The sequence below is a fragment of the Rhinopithecus bieti genome, unplaced genomic scaffold (genome assembly GCF_001698545.2).
Source record: "Rhinopithecus bieti isolate Rb0 unplaced genomic scaffold, ASM169854v2 scaffold_32083, whole genome shotgun sequence".
Lineage (NCBI taxonomy): Eukaryota > Metazoa > Chordata > Mammalia > Primates > Cercopithecidae > Rhinopithecus > Rhinopithecus bieti.
The window spans coordinates 2,684,956-2,711,212 of record NW_016814096.1 but is presented as its reverse complement, the minus strand read 5'-3'; the positions used below and the strand labels follow the sequence as shown (position 1 = coordinate 2,711,212).

At 40.5% G+C, this 26,257-nt stretch overlaps 2 protein-coding genes across 4 annotated transcripts in view; one reads left to right on the top strand and one right to left on the bottom strand.

Moving 5' to 3' along the window:
• Window positions 1-12,754, bottom strand: part of PDHX (pyruvate dehydrogenase complex component X) — a 101,035-nt gene extending 88,281 nt beyond the window's left edge. For 2 of the 3 annotated variants that reach the window (XM_017849714.1, XM_017849713.1), the window contains exon 1: window positions 12,309-12,632. In XM_017849714.1, the coding sequence (XP_017705203.1) occupies window positions 12,309-12,468 (160 nt within the window). In that variant the 5' untranslated portion in view covers window positions 12,469-12,632. Of the gene's footprint in view, window positions 1-12,308 lie in introns of all 3 variants that reach the window. The other variant, XM_017849715.1, reaches the window with a different exon arrangement.
• The window catches only part of APIP (APAF1 interacting protein), a 36,231-nt gene continuing 22,674 nt past the window's right edge, over window positions 12,701-26,257 (top strand). The window contains exon 1 of the mRNA XM_017849718.1: window positions 12,701-12,884. Within this exon, the coding sequence (XP_017705207.1) occupies window positions 12,828-12,884 (57 nt within the window). The 5' untranslated portion in view covers window positions 12,701-12,827. The remainder of the gene's footprint in view (window positions 12,885-26,257) is intronic.

Here is a 26,257-nt window from a genome sequence, read left to right as displayed (position 1 = left end):
AAAAAAAAAAAAAAAAAAAAAAAACCATCTTTACTACTGACATTGAATATTTCAAATGCACACAAAACAGGTTATCTCTAAGTGCATTATATATTGAAAAACAGGAGGAAAAATAGCCACAATGAGTTTCCTAACTCCTAATTATGAAAGATGGTTATTTTGGAAGACACTGAAGAACAAAGGCCATCCAACTCCAGTCCACCACGATTCTCAATAACTGTAGCTGCAACAGTTTCACTTAATTCCCAAGCTACCTCTAGTTGAAATGCTAATTATAACTAGAAGATAGCTTTAAAAAATCTCTGCATTTTTTACTTAGTAAAATAAGTCCTTGTGAACTAAAATAGGCACATTAAAATATTAAATAGGTAAAAAATAATGCAAACTACTAAGTACAACCATAATGTTTTGTCTATAAAATGCTGGAGAACTAAATTCTTGAGTGAACTAAAATTAGGGAAGTGCACTTAGGGAAAACACACACACACACACACTCTCTCTCACACACAGGCAAGATTATAACATTAATGATGCATCTCCAAATCCAAACCATAACAATCCTACACTTAATTGCAAGAATTCTTAAAATGTGCATAAAGCTTAACACATTAAATGCATTTGGAGATAATAGAATGAGCTAATACTCTACACTATGTGGTGTGTCTTACTGCCTTTTTCATTTTTTACATGGCTTGATAAAGAAATCAAAAACAGTTGCTTAAAGAATGTACTGTCAGCCTGAGCCTCAGGATTATTTTTTTAAGCTCAGAAAACAAATGCACTTGTTTTGGGAAAAAAAAAAAGAGTGGGGGGTGGACAAAAAAACTCCCACCTTTTAAATGGCACCATGGTAAGAGGCCAGCCTCTTTTTGAAAACAAAAGCTTAAAAAAAAAAAAAAGGTCCCAATGTGTTCTATCAAAAAGCTGAAGCCAGGTATTATAAACAGAATATTTCATAAATATATACATATTACATTTACATATCAAAGAGTTCCATTTCAAAGAAGCAACTAAATGGACCTCAATGATATTATAGCCAGATTCCAATTTATGACAAATACTAACTTAATTCTCTTAAAGTCTCTCTCCAATATTTGTATGCTTTGGTTCCAATTGTCATGACACAATTCATATTTATTTTATGATTCTATCTCCTATTATAATCTCTCACCTAAGAGACCTTCACATTTCCATTACTCTTGACATTAAGGACAATATTATGAAGCCTCTGCATTTATTATTATTTTTCAAGTTACCAAATCAAGAACCTCAAAATTTTCATATTTTAAAATAAAAGCACATAATTGTTCCTTAGTCACCCTTCATGAAATGAACTGAAATTATTTATCTGAATTATGATAATATAACAATTCTGTAGTAGATCATTATCTTTACTCTGAAATGAAGGTGACAAAAACCAAAGAAAGATATTTTGGACATTTCCATTATTCAATACTATCTCTTGATAGATTATACTCACTTATTACGGAGAGTTAAATGTGCAGTATATTTTGTGGTGATTCTAACTAATCTATCCTCAGGCTTTCATGCTAGAAAAATCATTTCATAAGCATTAATGTGTTAATAAAAGTACATATTTCTTTCTAGTATACCCTCTTTTGATTAGAACACTACATGATATCTTTTCCAGATGTATTTTTCTGACGGGAAAGTAATTATGCAATCATAACATCAGCTGGAAGTGACAGGCCTGCACATAATTAATATCTGCCCTTTACGGCTGCTGTCAGCTCTACTAAGATAGTGTGGACTTTTCTAGACTCCTTGGAATGGAATTTTATCCTTTACCTAATATTAATTACATTTGAAATTATACGCAGACTCCCTCCTCATTCCAGTAAGCTGTACATTCTACCATTCTCTTGTCAAATTAAGAAGGCCTTAAGATATGCACCAATTATGTTTCCTACTAATATTAGTTTCCCACAATTACAGGTAAGTAGTTTGCTGCACTCATTATACAGGTTTTTCAATTAGTACTCACAAAGTACTCAAAATTTAGTTAAAATTTAACGCTTTTGTAGTCACTTTAGTGTTCTGCTCCTTCTTATAAAGCTAACAAATTATACCGAATTGGTTTGTGAAACCTACCCTTCCATAGCAGTTACAAAACATTTTTAAAAATTTTAAAATGACTATTGTAATGTATGTGGTCCAGTAGTTTATATTTAAATGTGCTGATTTTAAAAGTAAAGTCTCATGACTCATGAGAACTATATTACTTTTTTTACATCAACAGAATTACACAATAAGTTAAAATTTTTTGCTTAGAATATTGCTGTTTTCCCTGCCATTTCTGCTACATGAGCAATTTAGCAATCACTGAATTTTACAGTAATCCCTCTAAGCAATTCCTATATTTCTTCAAATGGGCTCTTCCAATTTTTCTATAGCATAATTCTGACTTCAATTTCAAATATGGTACACTAATCTAATTCTAGTTTCTTATTCCCTAAAGTATTTCTTTTATCCTAAGAACAAAACGCTCATACTTCACAGCAAACTCAATTGTATCAAAGCTTTAAATTGATGATCTATATATGAACACTAAAAGGTCTCCAGATTAAAAAAAAAATTTCATACATGCAAACTCTTAAAATACAAATGCAGAACAAACTGTTTTATGGTTAATATGAAGCAGATTTAAGCTCCATTACTCTGACTAAAGTAAGTAAGGGTATTCAGCAGTTTACATATGGTACAGCTTAAACATCATGCTCCAGTTCATTTATAGGCTCTAGTTCATTTATAATCCAAACATGCAAAAATCATGAAATGAAGATAGACCAAATGAAAAAGTAAATTACCCAATACTTTCTTAGTGTGGCTCCCTGTCTCTAACATTAATTTGCTTCTTCGCTAATAGGGAGAGAGACTGTTCATTTAATCGCTTCTCATTCCAATGTCACAACACACTAAATAAAACGGAGCCTTCAAAATTGCTGTTCAAATAAAACAATTCTGCCATCTGCAGGCTGGATGAAATAAAGCAGAACAAAGTAAAAGTAATTTAAAAATCAGCACTAGGCACATAGTAACACTTGGAATAAAGGCAGTTACATTATTTTTTATTTTAAATGAGCATTTGTCATATAAGTCTTCTTTGTTCAAAGAGTTATTCTGGTGTGGTACAGGAGTAAAAATAGACTGAAAATGTCAACGGACCACAATAGAAAATGAATGCACAACAGTTTGTATGAAAACAGCACTTACAGGTCTTGGCATGCTAACAAACACAAAAAAGACAACCCATAAGCAATATATAGGTTGAGTATGCCTTATCAGAAATGCTTGGGACTATAAGAGTTCTTAATTTCAGATTTTTTCCGATTTTGGAATATTTGCATTATTCTTACTGGTTGAGCATCCCTAATCTCAAAGTCCAAAATCCCAAATGCTCCAATGAACATTTCCTTTAAGCATCACCTCTGAGCATCAGGTCAGTGCTCAAAAAGCTTTGGATGTCAGATTTTCAGAGTAGAGATGCTCAAACCTATAGACGATATCATCCAATTTCTACCTGCCCCGCTTGTACACACATAAAGACTGAAATGAAATACTCTAAAATGGCAACAGTAGTCATCTCTAGCTAGTGATATTACTATAAGGGCTTTTTATTTCTTTTATTTCTGATAACCTACATTTTCATATATGTCTACAATAAATTTATCCAATCTTACTTCCTCTTTCAAACTTACCTAACACCAAGTTTAAAAATGTGCTGTTTGTTTTTGTTATTTTTAAACAGAACCCACAAGGACAGAGAGAAAAGAAGGAATAATGGCACATAATTTTGGAAGCAGAAAAGTAAATAGATAAATAATAATCAGCTACAGAGACCCTAGAAAGCCGTATCTTAAGCCAGGGAGGATTTGGGTGGCTGCTGTTTGAAAAGTAGCTAGATACCTGGATCCCCTCTCTTAATCCAGTGGTAGGTAACAACTCATTCAACAGAACCTACCCTCATTCAACAGAAGACTGAAGCTTGTTTTCTCTGCAGAGGGCAAAAAGAAGAGCTTGAAGTTCAATCTACACAACTGGTGATATATAAAAACTGCAAAATAAGTTAAATGAGAAAGTATCTGATGTGGCTGACATTACAGAAAACTGTGTGGAGAAGCTATTACATAGTGTTAGATAAATTAGAAATTATTGCAGAGAAAACTAATTAAAAATTTAAAAGGCAGCAATAACTGCAGCTAAAAGAAGGCTAACAATCGAAATATGGGACAATCCTCAATTGTGAATAATATTTGTTTAGTGTAAACAGTGAATATTTGACCAAGACTTACAAAACAATTTCACCGGGGAGGGAAAACAGAGAGTGGCACTGACCGTCAGTCATCCACAGATAACGGCTAAAATAGAAACAGGGAGATAGGCAAATGCCAGAAGGAAGTTAAAAGACAAAACCGGTTGCTTCTAAGGCAGACTGGGAAAGTTGGATGAGATGGGGCAGAGATCCACTGTACTGTTACAAGCCTTTCAGTACTATTTAAACTATAGGCATGTACTATTGTGCTACATGAAATATTTTATTATTTAGTTAAATATTTAATTTAAAAAACTCAGGGAGAAGCAGAATACCATAGTGATTTAGAGAGCAGGTACTGGAATCAAACTGCCTAGGCTCAAATTTCAGATCCACCACCTACAAGTTATTTATTCAATCCATGTCTGTTTCCTCTTCTCTAAAACGGTGCCATAAATAGATTTTTGTAAAGTAGGCTGGGAGCAGTGGCTCATGCGTGTAATCCCAGCACTTTGGGAGGCTGAGGCAGGTGGATCACATGAGGTCAGAAGTTCAAGACCAGCCTGGACAACATGGTGAAAGCCCATCTTTACTAAAAATACAAAAATTAGCCAGGCATGGTGGCACTTGGAGGCCTGAAACCGGGAGGCAGAGGTTGCAGTGAGCCGGGATCACCCCATTGCACTCCAGCCTGGGTGACAGAGCAAGGTTCCGTTTCAAAAAAAAAAAAAGGTAACACATGGGGCTTGGCAGAGAATAAGTCTCAAAAATGTTAGCTATTTATTTTTGATGGGCTGCATAGAAATAATTAAGAGGGTATATGCTGGAGGCATTCAGATAGCTGGCTAGATGTATCACAATATCCTATAATACTGTTAAGATGTCACAGTATTGTAGAATATCACAGTTCCTACTTGGAGTAATGAGAGATGCATTCACAGGTTCCTTTCACCTTCCCAGCCCAAACTTGAAGGTTCCCTTTTTATTCTCTCCTCTACCTAATTCAGCAGTGTTCTCATGACTAAAGTACACTAATTCTTAATCTCCATTCCAACTACATTTCATATTTGAAAACCAAGATCTCATTAAACTCAGTAGGCATTCAACAAATGCCTACTGAACACTTGTTATCCTAGCCCTAGACCAAACCAGCTTCTTCACCTCAAAAGGATTACAATTTAGATGAGAAGATAAATACACAAGTACTAGACAGTAGTAGATAAAAGTGCCATTAGACAATCAAAGAGATTCTACCTGATAAAGCTGAGATTCTACCTGATGAAGACTGGAAAACAAAAAAAAATCTGTACTAGTACTACTTAATATCCATTAGGATGGCTATTATCCAAAAAACAGAAAGCTAGGAAATGATGAAAATGTTTATGGAAATAGGCTTTAGACTAGGTGGTACTTATGGACAAATTACAGGGAGATCTGAGTCCTCTGGACTCAGAATTATATACAAAATTTTGTATGTATACGCTTTCCTGAAGAAGTGGTATAGTTTTTATCAGTTTTCTAACAGATTTGTTCCCCTCCAAAAACCAGGGCTAATAGATTCCCAAGCAATCTCTCCTGAATTAGACATTTGCTGATCCTCATTTTTCCCTACGAATGATTCACATAATAAAGTCCTTGATTTATACAGTAATGGAAAAGTATCAAACAGATCACTAGCTATAGTAAATGTACTGCCTACCAAAAAAATGAATCACCATATACCCCATCTTGTTTATAGAATATAGAATCTGCTGATTCCATATTATTATACTTCTACTTAGTATCCAACAGCACATTAGAAAAGAGGTTAGCCAGAATGTTTAGATAGCATATGGTGTAGAATGCATTTCCTTGGAATGAAATAAACCAAATATTTTAGAAGAGATTTCAGCTTGCAATACTGGCCTTCTTGGTATTAAACTATAAAATTAAAATTCTACATGAATCTCACTTTACTTTGCCATCTTGGGAGAAGAGTAAAAAGAAATTAGCATTCCATTTATAGCCTAGCAAAAGAAAACACACACACACACACACACGATACTTTATGGGAACTTACACATTTTGTTGTAAAAGGCAAATTAAGCTCAAGACAACAATAAGAAGGTATATTTAAGAGTACGTCACCTTAGAAATTTACAGGTAGAAGAAGTCAATATATACTCTCTCTTAAATAGTCATGCCACCCTTATACGTACTCAAGAATTTTGGTGTCCTTAATTGTACTAAAATGATAGGTTGTCACAGAAATGCTAGTCTACAATGCAGTTATTACTATATCTGATTTCATTTTTTTAAAAAAAAAGCAAAAATGTTCATATAGAATGTACACATGTGAACAAAATGTCAGCATGCTGACACTGTTCTGCTGAAATCTATAATCAAGCTATCACTTGATACTGAGGTAAACTATGGTTAAGGAAACAGGCATTGGTGTCAGATCTGGGTTGAAACTTGAACTATCTACCAGAGTATAGCATTAGTTGTGAGTATTAAATGGAGCTGATTCATGTAAAGTGCTTACAAGGATGCACAGTATATAGTAAGCTCTCGATAAATGCTACTTATTACTCCCAAACCTACTCCCCAAATTTCTTTCTTGCTGGTAGCTCAACTTTGTTCAGCTATATATTTTTCTTGGGCATACACACTCAGAGTTAGTGATTCCACACCCATCCCCATGATTAGCCAAAGTTTATCCATTTTTCACACAGTGAAGTCAAGCCAGTAACTAACTTAAGAAAGGGCAAACGACCCAATTCTGGTCAATACAATATAAGAAAATTCTGCTGTGGTAACAGAAGATGTTTCTTTGTTCTGCAAAAAAGACATCCAAGAAGATGTCTTCTGGATGTCATCAGGTGCACAGTTCCAAAGTGGTCATCCACTTATCCACTAACCTTGGGTAAAATGCTAAAACCTCTCTGAGTCTCTATTTCTTCTCCTATGAAACCTGGCAAACCTTTGCTGGGTTTTTATGACAGTTAGAAGTAATGCAAATATAGTGAGAGCTCAGTATATGATGGTTACTTCTAATATTCTGCTTTCATATACAGAATAAAATGCTTTAAAACAAAGTAAACATATACAAAATATTTCCTAATCATCTAAATCTTCTTAGTCCCTCCTGTTGCTGCCTGTAGTAAGATCTCATTTACCCCTGCCCTATTTTCTTTGGATGGGCAAACATCTCAGCTGAGTAGTCTAGATCTGCTTTGCTTAGATGATACATTTTGCTTGGTCATTACCTAGCACAGAAACAATTAAAATAAAGGACTACTGTACTACTGAACTATTTTAGTCACGTGGTCATAGCAACAGACATGTCAATCATCGATTCTCAACGTATGCTACTTTCTTAAAGAAAATGTCCAAATCATAGCCTTCGAAAGCCTTGCAGGCCCTATAGCACAACTGATCTACAGTGGGTCAGTCAGTTACTCTATTCAAGGAATTTGGAAAGAGATTACAGAAATGATGGTGGGCACTTAAACTAAACTGACAGAGCATCATGCATAAAGGCCTGAATCACCAATGAAGCAAGGCAAGCTGACGTTGAGAAAGAAAAGCCAGGAGTAAACAGATTGATAATCACAAGTCTACACAGAAAAACAAAGTAAATAAGAGAAAGAAGACAAACAATAGGAGCTCTAGAAGAAATAGATGGAATAATTATGGTTTCCCCATAGCCCTGCAGCACTTTATAAGTGATGTTCTATCCTTTTAATAAATCCTACTTTTACTACAGCTTTCTACATGTTTGTTTCCACAGGTAAATGAGAACTCGAAGGACAGTATCAATGTGATCAGTTATCAATGTATAAGCACTTAATAAGAACCAGGCCTAAAAGAGTATCTGTGTTTTGGCAGAAATACCATACCATTAACTCTATCAAAGAAGTTCCCTCTCTCCTTGTTATAGCACTGCTGTCAAAAACTCATATGCCTACAAAAAACAGGCAGGTGAGAAAAGAGGACTAGCATCTTAAGGCTTTTTTCTTTAGATTCTGACATTCTTTATTTTCATATTAAATGGATAAGCATTTTCCTCCTTTACACAAATACACAATATCTGCTTTCTCCCATTTGTCTTGGTCTTTTGTCTTCTGCTTTCCATAGAGATAAGGGTACAAGAAAAAAATGACAACTAGAGATGATGCAAATACTAAGGGACATTCAGCCTTGCTAAGATGTAGGGGGGATAGTGACAAAGTAGGAAGCAATTTCCTACCTAAAAAGAACAATTATTACTACCTAAAAAGAACAATTATAGTGTTAGATAATTGTCACTACATAGGGTTTAACTTTCAATTTTAAAGAGAAAGCAAACATCTAGATTTGTCCGTAAAGTCTCTTGATTTCAAAATTTTGCCATAAGTTTTTCTGCTAAAACAATGTGGGTCAGTTCACTGGCTGCCAACTTGCAATCCTACTGTAGGCTCTAGTGTTCTTTTATAACTTCCTAGATTTCTAGCTTCCTTAGGTATGTTTATTTAACATCTATAATATGCAAGGCCTATAATTACATACTAGGCAAATCGCCACCAAGATTGAACCTCATTTATTTTTCTATTCACAGGTTATTTTAAATTCAACATGCTATTCTTCAGAGATAACTTAAAACCAGTATTATTAATTAACATCTTACCAATTAGATGCCAAATCATACTACCTACTCTGAAAGGACCACAATTTAAACTCTTTGAAGTTAACTGTCTAGGGTAAGTTGAAAAACTGTTTACAGATGCTGTGTCAATTATATAACTAGCACTCTGGTCTTTGGGTCTTTGTTTCTGCTGTTCCTTCAGCCTGTAAGGGCTGCCACCTGTTCCTCTAAGAAGCTGCCTTATATATTATTTCCTGATCATCTCAAACTTACCCCCTCTGAGCTTACTGCAAACACCACTGAAATCATGCCTTTATTGTTTACGTTCCCAAAGACACTACAAATACCTTAAGGATCAGCCCTATATAGAATTTTGGATTGCATGTCCAGAAACTAAGTATGATTAAATGTGCCATGTGGCAAATACTGAGAATCTGTTTGATTCAGCTGGCCACTACTTCCCAAGCAGGCTACCATGTGCCTGGCAGCTAACAGATGCCAATTTCTTCACCCATTCTTCAATAATATAAGTGGTGAGAAAGGCAGTCTCTGCATTCTCAATAAATCTATTGAGAGAATGATACAAATTAAAGATTTGTTAAGCAAATTAATATATGTATACAAATACATACATGCACTTCAGTTCATTAACATAGTTGTGTGTCTTTAGGAGACTCAATTTCTCTAAGTCTTGGTGTTTTTGTCCAACTAAATGCAGATGATGCCAACTTTACTAGGTTATGTGAGAAGTGAATGAGAAATTCTAGGAAGTGCTAAGACAGTGGCGTATGTCATAGCTAATAAAAATGCTGCCAACACCTTTTAAGGAAACCAAAACTCCAAAGGTAGTTCCAACTGACAAATTTTTAAATCCTGGATATGTGTGTGAAAGAGGAAACAGTTCAATAAACGTACTTAATGTATACAGTTTACAGTAATCCAAATAGTTGATTAGTTTTATGAAACTACAGTTTCTACCAAGCTCAGAGAAAAAATACCATCGTAAATTCACACTTTGTAAAACAAATAGTCCAAGGATTTTCATGTATTTTCGGCATGGCAAAACAAAAACCTGTACGTAGGTGAAAGTCAGAAGCAGATAAATTTTGGCTCGGTATTAGAAAAAAAGTCCAAAGTTTCTAAATACTTAGTATTTCCAAATACTTTCCACAGCTTCACATGCAGAATGCCATGTCTCAAAAGGTTCACGTCCTAATACCCAGAACCTATGAATATGCTGTTACATGGCAAGAGGGAATTAAGGTTAAAGATGGAATTAAGGTTTCTACTCAACCTTGAGATGGTGAAAATATTCTGGATCATCCAGATGAGCCCAATGTAATCACAAGGGTCCTTGTAAGTGGCAGAAGGCAGGGGGGAGTATTAAAAGTGATGTAATGTGATAAAGACTGAACCAGTCATTGCTGACTTCGAAGCCCATGAGTCAAAGAATCTTCGAAACCTCTAGAATCTGGAAAACGTAAGGGAATGGGGTCTCGAGCCTCCAGAAAAGAATGCAGCTCCTACCAATAGCTTGATTTTAGCCTAGAAGATCCATTTTGGACTTCAGACCTCCAGAACTATGAGATGTGAATTTGTGTTGTTTTAAGCCACTAATTGGTGGTAATCTGTTGCAGCAGCACTAGAAAACTAATTTGGCTTTCCCTGAGATGCAGTGCCTTCTTCCTGACAGATGGTATTCAAACTGGGTTAGACAAGTTGTTCATGGTATATGTCTAGGGGATGGGCAATAGGTAAAAAATATCATGAGGATGCAGATAAGGATTGCTTGCCTAAGTGAGTTCCTAAAGGCATTAAACTGGGCCTACGTATACTCTTTTTTTTTTTTTTTTTCTAAGACAGGGTCTCACTCTGTCACTCAGGCTGAAGTGCAATGGTAGGATCATAGCTCACTGAAACATCTAACTCCTGGGTTCAAGGGATCCTCCTGCCTCAGCCCCTGGAGTAGCGGGGATGCCAGCATGCCTGGCTAATTTTTTTTTTTTTTTCAAGTAGAGGCAGGGGTCTCACTTTGTTGCCCGGGCTGGTCTCCAACTCCTGGGCTCAAGCAATCTTCCAGTCTCGCTTCCCAAAGTACTGGGATTACAGTCATGAGCCACCACATGCACATTTTTGTGTGTAACCATTTATGGTACCTTCTCTGTATAGAGAGTCTGCAGCATTTTCAAAGATTCTCAAAAGGATCTGCTTGATAAACAAGATTAAGAACACTCTTCCCAGATTATATCTAATACTAAACTTTTAGTATTCCATGATAAAATAAAACATCAAAACTCATCCAACATTTGTAAAATGCAGATTCCTGAGCCCCACACTAGATCAGACCAAATCTCTACGAGCTGTAAAAAAATTTAATTTCAACAAACCTGGAGGAGGGAAGAGAGGGAATTCTGCACACACTGTTAAAGCACCTCTGCTCCAAGGAATATGTTATGAAACATTACACCAAAAAAACTGAAATAAATTGTTCCCATTACGGAATCTTTAGGAACCCCAATACATTCATCTTACTATATGACTTTGTGTGATTTTTTTTTTCTTTCTGGGCCTCAGGTAGCTCAGAATATGAAGGCAATGTCTATTAGACCTATTTAAATTAAAATTCATTCTGTAGAGTGCCAGGAACGATGATTGGCAGGTAATATGTCACACTAAAAAACGTCAGTCCTATTCTCCATCCCTGCCTCCCTCCAACCCTCTCCCCAAATAAGGAAAAATAATACCCAGCCTGTCATTTTGCATGTTAAATACTGCAAGAATTGTGTTAACCGTATCAATATCATTACTAAACGACAATTTTCTATAATAAACTTTTTGGTATGATTTATCTCCTAAATGTTCGCTCTTTCAAGCGAATATTTGCTTGAAACATTCTCCTGGACCTTTGTCTGTGATGCCGTAGGAATTTACAAATTTAAGTCTTCCACGAGTCATGGCGTGGGGTAAAAACTCGACTGGCCTCAATGAAAACACCTCCCAAGAGAGAGGCCTAGAGAACGAGTAAGAACTCCCAACAGTGGCTTTTCAATCTCGGCAACCTTGGGCAGCTTTTTCTCGTACGAGACGTTTGACAACCCTAAAGAAACCTGAGCCTTGACTGGAAAGGGGGCTGAGGGAGGAGAGTTTGGGAACCCTCTCCGCGCCTCACAAATAACCCAAATTCCAAGGCAAGGTCACAAAGTCATACAAACCAGGAGGCCTAGGGTAGGTCGGGTTCTCCCAGCTGCCAAGAAAGCCCTCCACAGCATGCATTAGGTCGAGTCAGCGGACCCCACCCAGAGAAAGAGGGAAAGGAATAGGGAGCCCGCGCACCTCAACACCCAGACGCAGGTCCTCAATCAAGACTGCCCCTGTCCCAGGCCCATCACTCAGCTACACAGAGAAGCTGAGAGAGCCCCGGCCACTCACCCCGAAGCCACTGAGTGCTGTGAAACCATCTCCAATAAGCTCCGCGGCTTACAGACCACCCAAGAGCCACCTTCACCAGTCCTACGCTTCGGCAGCCAGGGAAGCCCACAAGATAACGCAGTAGCCGCGGATCACAGCCTAGCCTCCAGGAGGCCGCCATCTTCACGGCCGTCTCACCGGCTGCCCGCAGCACAGCCTGATGTCCAGCATCAAGGCCCCGCCTCCCACATGGTTGGCCCCGCCCCCAGACGATCGAGGTGCCTTTAGGTCTCTCAGACTTGAAGCCCTCCTAGTCCCGCCTCCAACCACGTTGGCCACGCCTCCCGGGCAGTCAGGTGCGCTGCTGGATACCCCAGCCGGAGGGGCCTTACCAGACCCCTCCCACCCTGTTCGCCCCGCCCCCGGGCTGCCCTCAGCGCCGCCTGATTGCATTTGCGGCCTTGCTGCCTCAACCCAGGCTAAGCGCCGCGAGCAAAGCCGTGCGGAGATTGGAGGCCGCGTGGGTCCCTGGTCTAGGCCATGTCTGGCTGTGACGCTCGAGAGGGAGACTGTTGTTCCCGGAGATGCGGCGCGCAGGTAGGGGCGGGGCCACCGGTCCCGGGTATTCCCAGGAGTGGAGGCCTAGACGGAACCCGGCGGCGGGAGCTGGGCGCGGGGTCGCGGGCCGGGCGTTTGGGTGCGGGGCGGGGCTTCGGGCCGGGCAGTTTGCTACCCTGGCGCACCGCGGCCTTCGCGTTGGGAAGCAAGGCTGCGGCCCCAGGCGATCAGTGGTCCCTGGCGGGGCGCTCCGACGGCGGAAGCTGGGCGCCAAACATTGGAAAGAAGCAAATAACGGAGAGAGGATAGCGCACCGCGGCCTTCGCGTTGGGAAGCAAGGCTGCGGCCCCAGGCGATCAGTGGTCCCTGGCGGGGGGCTCCGACGGCGGAAGCTGGGCGCCAAACATTGGAAAGAAGCAAATAACGGAGAGAGGATAGCGTTTGGGTGACCTCAGCGGGTATTTATCAGGAAGACAGGCCAGAGAAGGAATCGTGAAGCTCCGAAGTGGAGCTGGGGCGAAGACCGCGCTCCCCGAGCTTCTTTTCTGCGCCCTGACCAGTCAGGCGTTTGGGGAGACGTTTGGCACTCGGGAGACATTTGCCGAACCTGAGCTGTGCCTCGGCTACCAGCGCTTTGCCTTTGAACAGTTGCTCCTTGCCTATCTCCCTTTAGATGAATTGTGGGATGATCATGGGAACGATTCTTCCTTAAGCCGAAGTCAAAGGGAAATCCACCCTCACTCTGCATGTAGTTTTCGGTCATTTACACAAACCAACAGTTTTATGGAGCACCTCCGCACTCAAGAGATAGCGGTACATAAGACAGATGGCCCAGGGTCTGGAGAAGTAGGCGAATAAGCAGTTTCAGCACAATATGATAAACCCCACCTAAGAGGCAGGGAAACCCCTCAAAATTATCTCCCTTATTCCCCCTATCTTATTCCTTCCATGTATATCTTTCTTAGGGTTGAAAATCCTAATTAAAAAGTAGTAACTAGCAGGAGATTTCATTGCTAAGTATTTGTCAACCATTGTCTTGTTTGAATAAGTGACTTCCCCAAATTAGCAAAGACTACTCTGAAAATAGAATGGTGGATAGGCAAGATTGGATGGGAGAGAGAAGATCTTGGAGATAGGACAGATAATTGGAGATCGTTCCTAGGCAGGTGTGTATGGAGAAGTGTTCATGCCCTCAATCAGTAAATCTTAGTGTAATGTGAGCATCAAAGAGAGTCTTAAGGGACCCCAGAAAAAACTAGGATTCTCATACCAAACATAGCCCACAGACAGCTTGATGGACAAGCATGTTTCGTTTGCCTAACTCAATGTTCATGAAAAATTTGAGCCAGCGTTTCTTTTTTTTTGACACGGAGTTTTGCTCTTGTTGCCCAGGCTGGAGTGCAATGGCATGATCTCGGCTCACTGCAACTTCTGCCTCCTGGGTTCAAGCGATTCTTCTGCCTCAGCCTCCCAAGTAGCTGGGATTACAGGCGCATGGCACCACGGCCAGTTAATTTTTGTATTTTTAGTAGAGATGGGGTTGCACCATGTTGGCCGGCCTGGTGTCGAACTCCTTACCTCAGGTGATCCACCCGCCTCAGCTGCCCAAAGTGCTGGGATTACAGGTGTAAGCCACCACGCCCGGCCAAGTCAACATTTCAAAATCCAGAAGCATTTCAGCTTCTTTTAAAACCTCAGAACATATGGTGACATCGGGCCCTTATTTTTTCATGGGATCTGGATTGCGGTTGCCAGTGAACACTACCTTTACCGAGGGTGCTGGCCAGGTTACCACAGCTTCCACTGCTCACACTGGCTTTGAATATCCAGTTAAATACATGAGCCCCTCTAGATATTTGTATTTGTCTGGTTTTTGTACAAATACATAAAAACAGCAATAAGAAAAATTTTAAGAAGTCATAAAATTTCATTGTAGTTTTAGGGGCTCATGGGCAATTGAAAGAGACAGTCTCTTTGGCCTTAAGGAAGGGGAACGTTCAACTGTAAGTGATTAATTCAACAAATATTTAGTGAGTGCCTACTATGTGCCAGGCATTGTGGATTTAAGAGTGCAAGCTGCATCCGGTTCCTTCTCCCCTAGAACATGCTGTATAGTGGGAGAGACAAATTAGCAGAGACAAGGATGGTATGACAATATGACATAGTATGACATATGACAATATGACTTAGATGGGAAAGTTCAAGGTAGTTTAGGAGCATACACTTGAATGGGTCAGAGAATACCTCAGGACAAAGTGAAAGTATCTACTGAGGCCTAAAGGATTAGGAAGACATAACCACATGCAATGAAAGTAAAGATACTCCACGTAGGGGAAGTAGCATGTACACAAACTCAGGGTTGTCCCTGATTATAGACATGGTGTGTTCCCATATTAAGTTTGGTGTTCTGGAACATAAAGTAGGGGCCAGAGACTTGAGAAGAGATGAAGCTAAAGAGAAAAGCTACTGAGAGATGAAGCCAGCTGGGCTTCTGGGTCGACTGGGGACTTGGAGAACTTTTCTGTCTAGCTAAAGGATTGTAAATGCAACAATCAGAGCTCTGTGTCTAGCTAAAGGTTTGTAAACGCACCAATCAGCTCTCTGTAAAATGGACCAATCAGCAGGATGTGGGTGGGGCCAAATAAGGGAATAAAAGCTGGCCACCCGAACCAGCAGCTGCAACCGGTTAGGGTCACCTTCCACGCGGTGGAAGCTTTGATCTTTCGCTCTTCACAATAAATATTGCTGCTCCTCACTCTTTGGGTCCGCACTACCTTTATGAGCTGTAACACTCACTGCGAAGGTCTGCAGCTTCACTCCTGAAGTCAGCAAGACCACAAACCCACCAGGAGAAACCAACAACTCCGGAACCGCCACCTTTAAGAGCTGTAACACTCACTGCGAAGGTCTGCGACTTCACTCCTGAAGTCACCAAGACTGCGAACCCACCAGAAGGAAGAAACTCTGGACACATCTGAACATCTGAAGGAACAAACTCTGGACACACCATCTTTAAGAACTGTAACACTCACCGCAAGGGTCCACGGCTTCATTATTGAAGTCAGCAAGACCAAGAACCCATTGGAAGGAACCAATTCTGGACACACTAGGACCAGACCTAAAGGGCCTGCTAAGCAAATCTTAGATTTTTAAACTAAGGGCAATGAGATAATCAGCAAGGCGACTGAAGAAAGCCTGGGGATTGCTGGCTAGAGTTAAAAAGACTAGAGGCATGGAGACAGACTAGAAAGCCATGGCAAGAATCCAGGCAAGAGATGCTGGAGGTCTGAGTGAGGGAGTAAAATCAGAAGGTCTTGGCTGTTGATTAGATGTGTGTAGTGAGAAAAGAAATCAAGAATGACTTTTAGGTGTCTGATCTAGTGATTGGGGCCTGGTGGTCCACCAGAAAGAGAATACAGGAGGAAGAAGCAGTTTATCATGGGCGTGTTGTGGACATGTTGAGTTTGAGGTACAGCCTCAGCATGTGGTACTATACACTGGGTGTATTAAGCAGGGTTCTCTAGAGGGACAGAACTAATGGAATTATATGTATATATATGGGGAAGTTTATTAAGCATTAACTCACATGAACCCAAGGTCCAACATTAGGCCGTTTGCAGGCTGAGGAGGAAGGAGAGCCAGTCTGAGTTCCAAAACAGAAGAACTTGGAGTTCGATGCATGGGAGAAAGATGTAGGCTGGGAGGCTAAGCCAGTCTCCCTTATCACATTTTTCTGCCTGCTTGTATTCTAGCCACCCTAGCAGCTGATTAGATTGTGTCCATCCAGATTAAGGGTGGGTCTGCCTTTCCCAGCCCACTGACTCAAATGTTAATCCTCCTTTGGCAGCACCCTCACAGACACACCTAGGATCAATACTCTGTATCCTTCAATCCAATCAAGTTGACACTCAGTATTAACCATCACACTGGGTATTGCTTCCAAGCTAGGAGAGAGAACTGGATTGGAGATAAAGATTTGGAAGACTTCCTCACCAAAACCTTCCCTCTCAAGACCTGTGCATTATTTATTATTCTGTCTTTGATAAACACTCTTTTCTGAACCCATATTATTTGCCTCCCTCTGTAGCCCTTTCAATAATTTTTGTTATCCTTTGCAGTAACTTTCCCAAGTGATTTATGTTTCATATACTTTCTTCTTGTATTCTAAAGATTCTTCAGGCGTCAAGTGTGTTATTTTCAGGTCAGATTCAGCTTATAACAATAATCTCTAAACTGGCTTTACAGTTCTGAAATTAAATCCCTATTTACTGGCCCTTGAACTGATTTTTTCTAGCATCAGCAAAAGTCACGGAGTGTTTCCCTAAAAGAGAAAGCATTTACTCAGAAACTGTATATTAAAGTCCAGGCTGAAAAATGCAAACACGAGTAAGTTGTTCTTACTCTTCAGAAACTTGGGCAGTTGCAAATGCATATTTATAATTAATATATATGAGTAATGGGCAGTGGGGCATGGGGGGAAAGTACGAGGTTCTGTTAGAGGATGACAAAGTATTTTGCAAGTTTACAGGGAAGGGAAGGTCATTTCATAGAGTGACTCATGGAAGACTTCATGGAGAATATGGCATTTTAGATTGGCCAGATGGAAACCAAAAAGAAGATACTAGGGCCAGCATATGCCCTGTTTTAAGAGGCAGCAGTACACAACGCTGATCGTTTTTGCTATGTGGGAGTATTATCAGCCCATTGTTTAGTTTTGCTTTTTTAAAGGAAACTGGAAACTCAGATTTTATATGAAATCTGTTGATTTTAAAATTTAGGCTCAGACTCTTCCTAAGCATTGTGTAGACCAAATAAACAACTTCCTGTGAGCCTGAAGCAGTCCACAAAATACCATAACCTCTGATATAGGACTTTTTTAAATGTAAGGGATATGATCTTAATGCAACCAATGTTTACTGAGCAAAGCATTGTGGTAGGTATAGCTTATACCAACAGCCCATTCCCTACCCTTTAGGAAGCTCTGCTTAGTTGCAGAGAAAAACCAGGTAGGGACTACTTCTGTTTTTTAATTTTACCTTAACTATCACAGTGTCCTATATCTGTTGATGCTGAACAAATATTTGTTCTTTGATATTTCTGCAACACAAGGACATCCAAGACCTTGCCCGTTTTTTTCCTTGACCTCATCAGTGCTGTTCATCTTTACCTCCCCCTCACTCTAACATCCCATTTCCATGGTCATATCCTTCTCTACCCAACCCCTACCCCTTTACCATACACTCTTTTGGGTATATTCAACTATATGAATTAGTGTCTCTACAAATATTCTGGTGTCCTACTGCAGCTGGCCTCTGAGTAGCATGTGACAGTCCTCTGGGGAGTTTCCTTTTACAATCCCCTAAGTAGCTGTTCCAGAACCTCACCATTTCACCTCATCCTTTACCCCACACCTGTTTCAAAGGTGACCTTTCCTCCAAAATCACAAAGAAACTGAAAGCTATTAGGTGTGAACTTCTTAATTTCTTCCTCTTCCCACATGCAGTATAATGTAAAGGTTAAGGACCAGGATCTAGAATCAGACTGCCTGGGTTCAAATTCTGGCTCTGCCACCTGCTATCTTGGTGGCCTTGGACAAGTTACTTAATCTCTCAGTACAACAGGGTTGTTATAACGATAAAGTAAAGTAGTCCATATGAAGTCTTTAGAAAAATGCCTGACACAAAATAAGCACTCAATAAAGAAATGTTAGCAATTCTTATTATCAGTGGTATTATTACATATTTAATATTACATTGTTAATATTATTACATACTTACCTGCATCTTTACCTTTCCTCCCATTCCTGTTTTTCTAATGCCGGCTTCTCTATCTCGACAAAGTCTGACCTCTTAGACCTCTGCTCTCCTATATGTTTAATCTCTCCCTGTCTCCTAATGTTACCCCTTAGCATGTAGTAGAAAACTGTCTGAATTAACCAGTTTTCCCTTCTTTTTCCCTGTCTGGCCGTTCTTTATAGCAACACTATTGAAAGAGTCATTAGAACTCCATGCCTCCAAGTTTCATTTACTTCTGAATGAAAGTGAGTGAAGCCCACTGTGATCTTGCTTCCGCACCTAGTCTATTGAAACAGTTGTTACTTAAGGTCATGGTTGACCTAATTTACATATGGAGTTGGCCTAGCCAAACCTTTAGCCAGGATGAACCCTGCCACCCATTTCTTTGGGCCAGCGTTGAGCAGCTGAACATTGCTGGAGAATGTTGCACAACTTTGTTGTCTGGCTTTGCTTCATGATTTCAACCTCAGATCGGCACTTAATGCTGCCCAACAACCCTTCTTTGTTTCTTTAGTAGTTTGCTGTTCCACTTCCGAAGATGACTATCTTATACCTTTTATTCTCTTGTCAGGCCTCTCATACCCTGTCGCCATACTCTCAGCTGATGACTTGATGACTTTGTTTATATTTAAGACAGTAGAAGTCATTGGGTAATGAACTTCCTTGCCTTCCTACCAGAAAACCTACCAGTCTGCTGGAATGTAAACCCAGCTTCTCTCTCTTATTTCATGAAATGGAAGAAGCCCAGTTCCTCCACTAGAGCTCAGGATCTCCAAGCCCTCTCACCTTCTATAATTATTTCTCTCCCTCTCCTCATGTCTCCTATTAGGAATCATTTCCTTTCTGGTAAGACTGTTCTCATCAGCTTTCAAGCCCTTCCATATCTGGCCCCTACAAGTTTATCTTCTGCCACCCTCAGCACTTCCTTACTCTGCCCTAGCCAGCTGATCTTCTACCTGTGAAGTACTTCCTCACTTCAGAGCCTTCACACTTGCTGTTTCCTCTGCCTGGTGTTCTTGCCTCTCCCAGCACAAAACCTTGCACACGCACACATACTCATTCATCGCATGCTGACTTAGATCATGTCTTTTAGGTCCTAGATTAAATGCCACCTGATCAGAGAGGCCTTCCTTGACTGCCTTAATCAAAGTTGATCCCTGCCATTTTTCTCCAAGTCCCTTGTTTGTCTCCTTCTTGGCACTTTTTACAATTTATTTGTGTATTCTTCTGTTTACTTTTTAAAAACTCCTCCCTAGAATGTGAATTCTTTTAGGTCAGGCCCTGGGAATTCAAGTCTAGTTTATGGCTGAATTCCCAGGGCCTAGAATAGTGTTCAGCACATGGTAATATTTCTGACCCACATCCCAGGGAATGATATCCACTCAGCTACTCAGCTGAGCACACACTTGGGAGTCTTTGAAGCCTTCCTTTCTCTCCTTCAGTTTTCTCACCCCAAGTCCTTTATCTTCCAAATGCATCTTCAGAGTCCCTGCCTTCCAACTTCCTTTTTAAACTCTTTCAGCAGCCTCCCTGCTTGGCTGGGCTTTTGCTTTCTTGGCCACTGCCTTTCAGCCTCTTTCTTTTACTGCCACTGTGCAAGTGTTTCAAAAACAGACTCTTATCACATATCTTATGTTTCAAACTCCCTGGTGGTTTTCAGTCATCCATAAAATACAGGCCAAAGCCCTGTGCATAGCATGGAAGACCCTTTAGACTCAGCCTCCCTTTTACCTCCATCCTGCAGAACGTAATTTATAACCACTTCCGGCTACTAAGCATTCTCTCTGACTGAAATGCCCTTTCTCCTCTTCACCTACCCAGCATATACTCCCACCGTCCTTCATTAAGACAGACATAAACAATACCACATAGAACAAACTACTGGTGTTAATTCAGAAGTCTGGAGATCACTGATCCAGATTATTAATAGAAGGAGACTGATGCCCAGAAAGTATCACTGACTTGCCTTAGGGCACACAGCTAGTGGGGGTCAAAGCTAAAAACAGGCTCCATGTCTTCTGATTTCTAGTCAACACTTGACTGATAAGGAGGAGGAGGAGGGTTTTTAAGTGCAGTGAAGGTAGAAGGGAGAGCTGGGGCATTCAAGTAAAGAAAACCAAGATGCACAGAGAGACAAGTGCAACAAATGTGCAGAGTGAAACGAAGACCAAGGACAGAAAGTACAACACGTCTTTACTATGCCTGCATTCAGTCCCTTCCTGAGGCCAGTGTCAGGAAAATAAGTGAAAGACTTTGAAGCAAACAAAAAGAGTATTTACTGGGTGTCTTGGAGTTATCATTATGCTATTTTACAACTGTCAGTTGTGAAATCCTGACAGTTACGCAGGTGATTATTGTTTATGGAAATGCAAGTTGTGTTCAATGGAGATTCATTTTATTGTTAACCTGTGGACAGTGTCCAATTTTGCTAAGTCAGGATTCCTCATTACTTATATATGTATATTTTGAATTCTCCTTTTGAATCAGTTGTAACATCTTACTAGTCTCCCCATTTATTGATGAGTTAGTAATAGCTTTCATGCATGTTATTTTATACTTGTATGAGAGTCTCCCAGGAAAACATGTATGTATCTGAGGAATGTATGCCTGTATTTGCTTAAATTGAAAGAAAAGATGGGGGAAGGGATTAGAGCCATTGTTGGCTGTGAGTAGTATCTCAGAGACAAGCCAGGCAGATTTCCTTAAAATAACTAGATTGAAAAATTGGAAAAATAATGTACCGAATCAAAACTTATTAGATGTTAATGATTTTGATATGTATAAAATGCTGTTAAATGTGTTTCCTCCTCACTGTATAACCTCTACTATAAATAGTTGATTGTAATCAATCTTTAGATACACATTTCAAAATTATTATTATAATTGAAAACCAGATCTAACAATAATAGGAAAGTAATATTGACATTCGGTAGAGAACTAGATACCAACTAAACCTTTCCTTCTTGTCAATTCTTGTTAAAATATATGTTCTGGCAGTTCCTTTCTTCTGGACAGTTTAAATGACTTCATTTTCACCGAGTATATATCTCTGTTGGTGCCTGCTAAGTGATAATTCTCTTTGAAATTTTAATTTTATGGGTCTCAAGGATTGAAAATGTATTAACAGCAGCTGCCTTGTCATTGTTATTACTGTAGCTTGAAGCTGGCTAATTGCTGTAATACTCAGCACTGGAAAAGACAAAAGCGAAAGGGGAGACCTGTAATAAAAGACAATTTTCTGTAATGTTTGCAGTTTGCTGTGCAGATTGATAGTTTTAAGGGTTGGAAGACTGCAGGAGTCTTCTCATTAGCTGTACTTTAAGATGATCAAAATATCACTTATATCCCTAAATAAGGAAATAGGAAATTATGCAGGCATAGGTAATTTGGGCTAGATTTCTTAAGGACGAGTATAAGAAATACCAACAGTTTTTCCTTAATAACTCCTGTGATATTCCCTCCCTAAGGAGATGCCATCTTAACTGCTGCTGGGGGTTTGGGGCAAGGACTCTTTCTGGCTACTTCCTGCTGAAAAGGGACATCAAGTGGGGAACAACAGCTAGGGCTCCTCCTGGGGTTGATCTGAGGGTCCTCGGAAGAGTGGCATGTCCGTGTGTGGTTCGGTTTGCAGCACCATTTGGTTTGATTGCTTCTAGGCAAGAGGAAATGATTTGAGTCATAGTATTGAGTATGCAAGGTCCAAATATTAATACAAGACATATAAGTAAGAGGGGGCTTAATAAAGGCTAACCAATTCCATAAAGAAGACTAGAATTCATTAAAGAGGAATTACAGGCACCCGGGGCTGAAGCCTGCATATTCTTGTAGGCAGTTAATGATTTTGATTTGATCTTTTAAGTACCTGTAGATTTTCCTCTGCTTTACTAAAGGTGTTAATCCAGAAGCAGCATGTTTTATTTATAAGTGCACAGGTACCTCCTACTTCAGCTGTAAGGATGTCTAAGCCCTGTCTATTCTGTGCTACTACTGAGGTGAAACAGTCTGTAGATTGCTGTTGTGCCTCTATGGCACCTACAGTTGCCTTCTACCCTCGTTGCATCGTAATAGAAATATTAAGTACTGATCTTTCAAGGAGAGGGATGCGCATAATCCAGACTAGACCTCTGGCTATAGAATTTCTCATTCATGGTTTTTCTAAGATGGGATTGTCCTGTGCATGCCCTCCCCAGTCTGCTCTTTCAGTTAAATCTCCCTATGAGGGCATAGAAATGATAGATCTCTTTGTCCAGCATATTCAATGTAGTGTAGTTTCTAGAAAAGAGCCTAAGTTAGGGATGACCCCAGATGATGCTGCCATCTTGGTAGAATTTAAAAATAATAAGTAAAGTGTAAGGTCCTTCCCAGCTTGGGCTTAGGGAGGGAGAGAGAGAGAGAGAAGGGAGAGCCTTTACCAGTACCGAATCTCCTGGATTAAATAGAGGTAGTCCAGTTTCCTGCGGTTGGGGTTTTGCTGGTTGTGCTAATTCCTGTTGAAAGTGAGCCAGAGAGGTTACATGCTTAACTAGCTCAGAGGTTTCCCGATCTAATAGAAAATCGTTGGTAAGGAAAGCCCATCTGTACAGCATCTCAAAAGGGCTAAGACCTAGTTTTGAAGGGGTATTTCTTATTTATAGTAAGGCCATGGGAAGAAGAGTGATCCAAGGAAGGTGAGTTTCTTGGGATAATTTGCTGAGGTGTCTGTTGATAATATCATTAGTTTTCTCTACCTTTCCTGAGAATTGGGGTCTCCAAGCACAGTGGAGATGATATTCTATGCCTAGTGCTTTCGAGAGTGCCAAGTGTCTCCCTTGTGTGACAGCTGCCTTAAACGAGGGCCCATTGTCACTTTGAAGGTACTTCAGTAGACCAAAGCAGGAAGTTATTTCATTAGCTAACATTTTTATTACCTCAGAGGCTCTTTGTGTATGGCATGGAAATGCTTCTACCCAGTTGTGAAGGTGTCTACCTGTTCTAGCAGGTATTGAATGCCCTTTGTCTTTGACATATGGGTGAAGTCTATTTGCCAGTCTCCCCCTGGGTAACTTGCCGTTCTTTGGGTTTGAGGAGGAAGGAGTCACCTGTTCAGGGGATTATTTTTAAGACAGACTTCACAAGTATTAACAACTTGCTTCATTGTTTTAGTAAGTTCTCTCCCAAAACAATCTCTGGGCACATTGATAAGTTTTATCCTTTCCCAAGTGAAAAGCTTGGTGAAGAGTTTTAAGGATTTTCCGTTGGCTGGAGGCTGGCAAGTGGTGTTTGCCATCTTCTGACTGTAGCCATCCTGAGGACTAAAAGGTATACCCTCGAGACAAAGTAGTGCATTGTATTTCTGTAGGGGAGTACTGAGGTTTAATTTCTCTTATGGAGCCTTCCCAGATTAGAGGGTTATGAAGTGTGTTGATGCCTTGAGGCTGCCTTGCCACTACTGATCGGCTAATCTGTATCCTTCGGCTACTTCATCAGTTCCCTTTTGATGTCCCTTACAATGCATCACTGCTATTTCTTGTGTAAGGAAAACTGAAGATAATAACCTGTTAATTTCCTGGTGATATTTTATAGGAAGTCCATTGGTGGTAAGGAAATGCCTTTCCTTCCAAATGGCAGCATAAGCATGGAGAACCAGGAAACCATACTTGGAATCAGTGTAAATGTTAGTTATCTTTCCTTTGCTTAATTTGATTTTTTTTGTAAGAGCTGTTAGCTCAGCTAATTGAGCACTTGTGCCTGGAGGGAGAGATGCACTGCATATGCATATTCCTTGTTCTGCAAAAGAGCTCCCATCTGTGAAGAGGAACCCAGACTGAGTTCTCTCGGGAAGTTTCTCCGGTATCTTCCCTGGCCACATAGGTGGGTACTATGATTTGTTCATAGTCATGCTCAGGTTCCCCAGTTTCCTCAGGGAAGAAGGTGGCTGGATTTAGATGAGAACAAGTCTTTAATTGGATGTTGGAACCTTCTAACAGCAGGGCCTGATGTGTAAGGAGTTGGCTGTCTGTTAGCCCAAAGGCTCCCCCCTAGGGTGCAATAGTCCTGCCGTGTTATGTGGGGTGTAAACAGTTAAATCATTTCCTAGGATTAGTTTGGAGGCTTCTGAGACCAGTAGAGCCACTGAGGCAATGGCTCAGAGACATGCTGGCCACCCTTTAGCCACCAAATCAAGCTCCTTACTTAGGTAACCCATTGGCTGTTGAGCTGGTCCTCGGGCCTGTGTTAAAACTCCCAGGGCCATTCCCTTCCTTTCTGATACATACAGATTGAAGGCCTTCCCTACAGGAAGGCTGAGGGCTGGCGCCTTGAGCAAGGCTTTCTTTAGCTGGTTGAAGGGGTTTTGAGCTTCAGGTTCCCAGGTTAAGATGAGTTTTAGCTCCCTGAGCTTCTTTTATGAGGTTATGTAATGGACGGGCTATTTCACCATACCCAGGTATCCATAGTCTACAAAATCCTGTAATGCCCCAAAATCCTCTTAGTTGCTTGAGGGTTTGGGGGCGAGGGAAGGAGAAAATAGGCTTAATCTTCTCTTCCCCTAATACTCTGGTCCCCTTGGACAGTACTAATCCTAGGTACTTCACTGAGGTTTTGCAGAGCTGGGCCTTGGATTTTGAAACCTTATGTCCTCTGTTAGCTAAGAAGTTGAGAAGAGCTTCAGTGCCTTCCTGAGAAGCTTCCTCAGTTGGGGAACAGAGCAGAATATCATCAACTAATGCAAGACCCTAACTTGAGAATGAGAGAATTCAGAAACGTCTTGTGACAGTGCCTGTCCAAACAGATGAGGACCATCTCAAAATCCCTGAGGCAACACTGTCCGTGTTAACTGGGCAGTCTGGCCAGAGGAATCTTCAAAGGCAAACAGATACTGAGAATCAGGATGTAATGGTATGCAGAAAAAGTCATCCTTTAAATCTAGGACTGTAAAGCATCTAGTTCCCTCAGGTATTTGAGTTAACAAGGTATAGGGATTAGGTACCACTGGATAGATTGGAACTACAGCTTCATTAATGAGGCAAAAGTCCTGAATTAGTCTCCATTCCCCATTGGGTTTCTGCACTCCTAATATTGGGGTGTTTCAGGGGCTATGAAAGGATTTGAGGAGGTGAGGCCCTGCATCTTTAGGTTATTAATAATGGCTTCTAGCCCTTTCCTAGCCTCTGGGCCCAGGGGATACTGTCTCTGGTTAGGAAAAGAAGTGAGATCCTTAAGATCTGGACTGGCCTAGTGGTTATAGCTCGACCTATTCTTCCTTGAGTTGCCCACAGTTGTAGCTTAATGTTAGCTTCCATCGGGGGAGACAGAGTTTGTCCTGGGGCTAATACAGATGCTGGCCCTCATGCAAGCTAGACTATCTCCCTAATAAAGGAGCAGGACTTTCAGCTGTGATTTTAAAAGCATGTATAAATAGTAGGTTCTCCCATCTGCAGGTTAAGAGGTTGAGAAAAATATCAGGTTAGAGTTTTTCCTGAGACGCCCCTTACAGTCATACTATGGGAAGAGGGGAGGCCAGGTTTAGAGAGGAGAAGAGAGAGAGACTGGCTCCAGTATCCAGTATCCAGAAGGAGTTCCTTCCCTCCCTCCCTCCCTCCTCCTTCCTTCCTTCCTTCCTTCCTTCCTTCCTTCCTT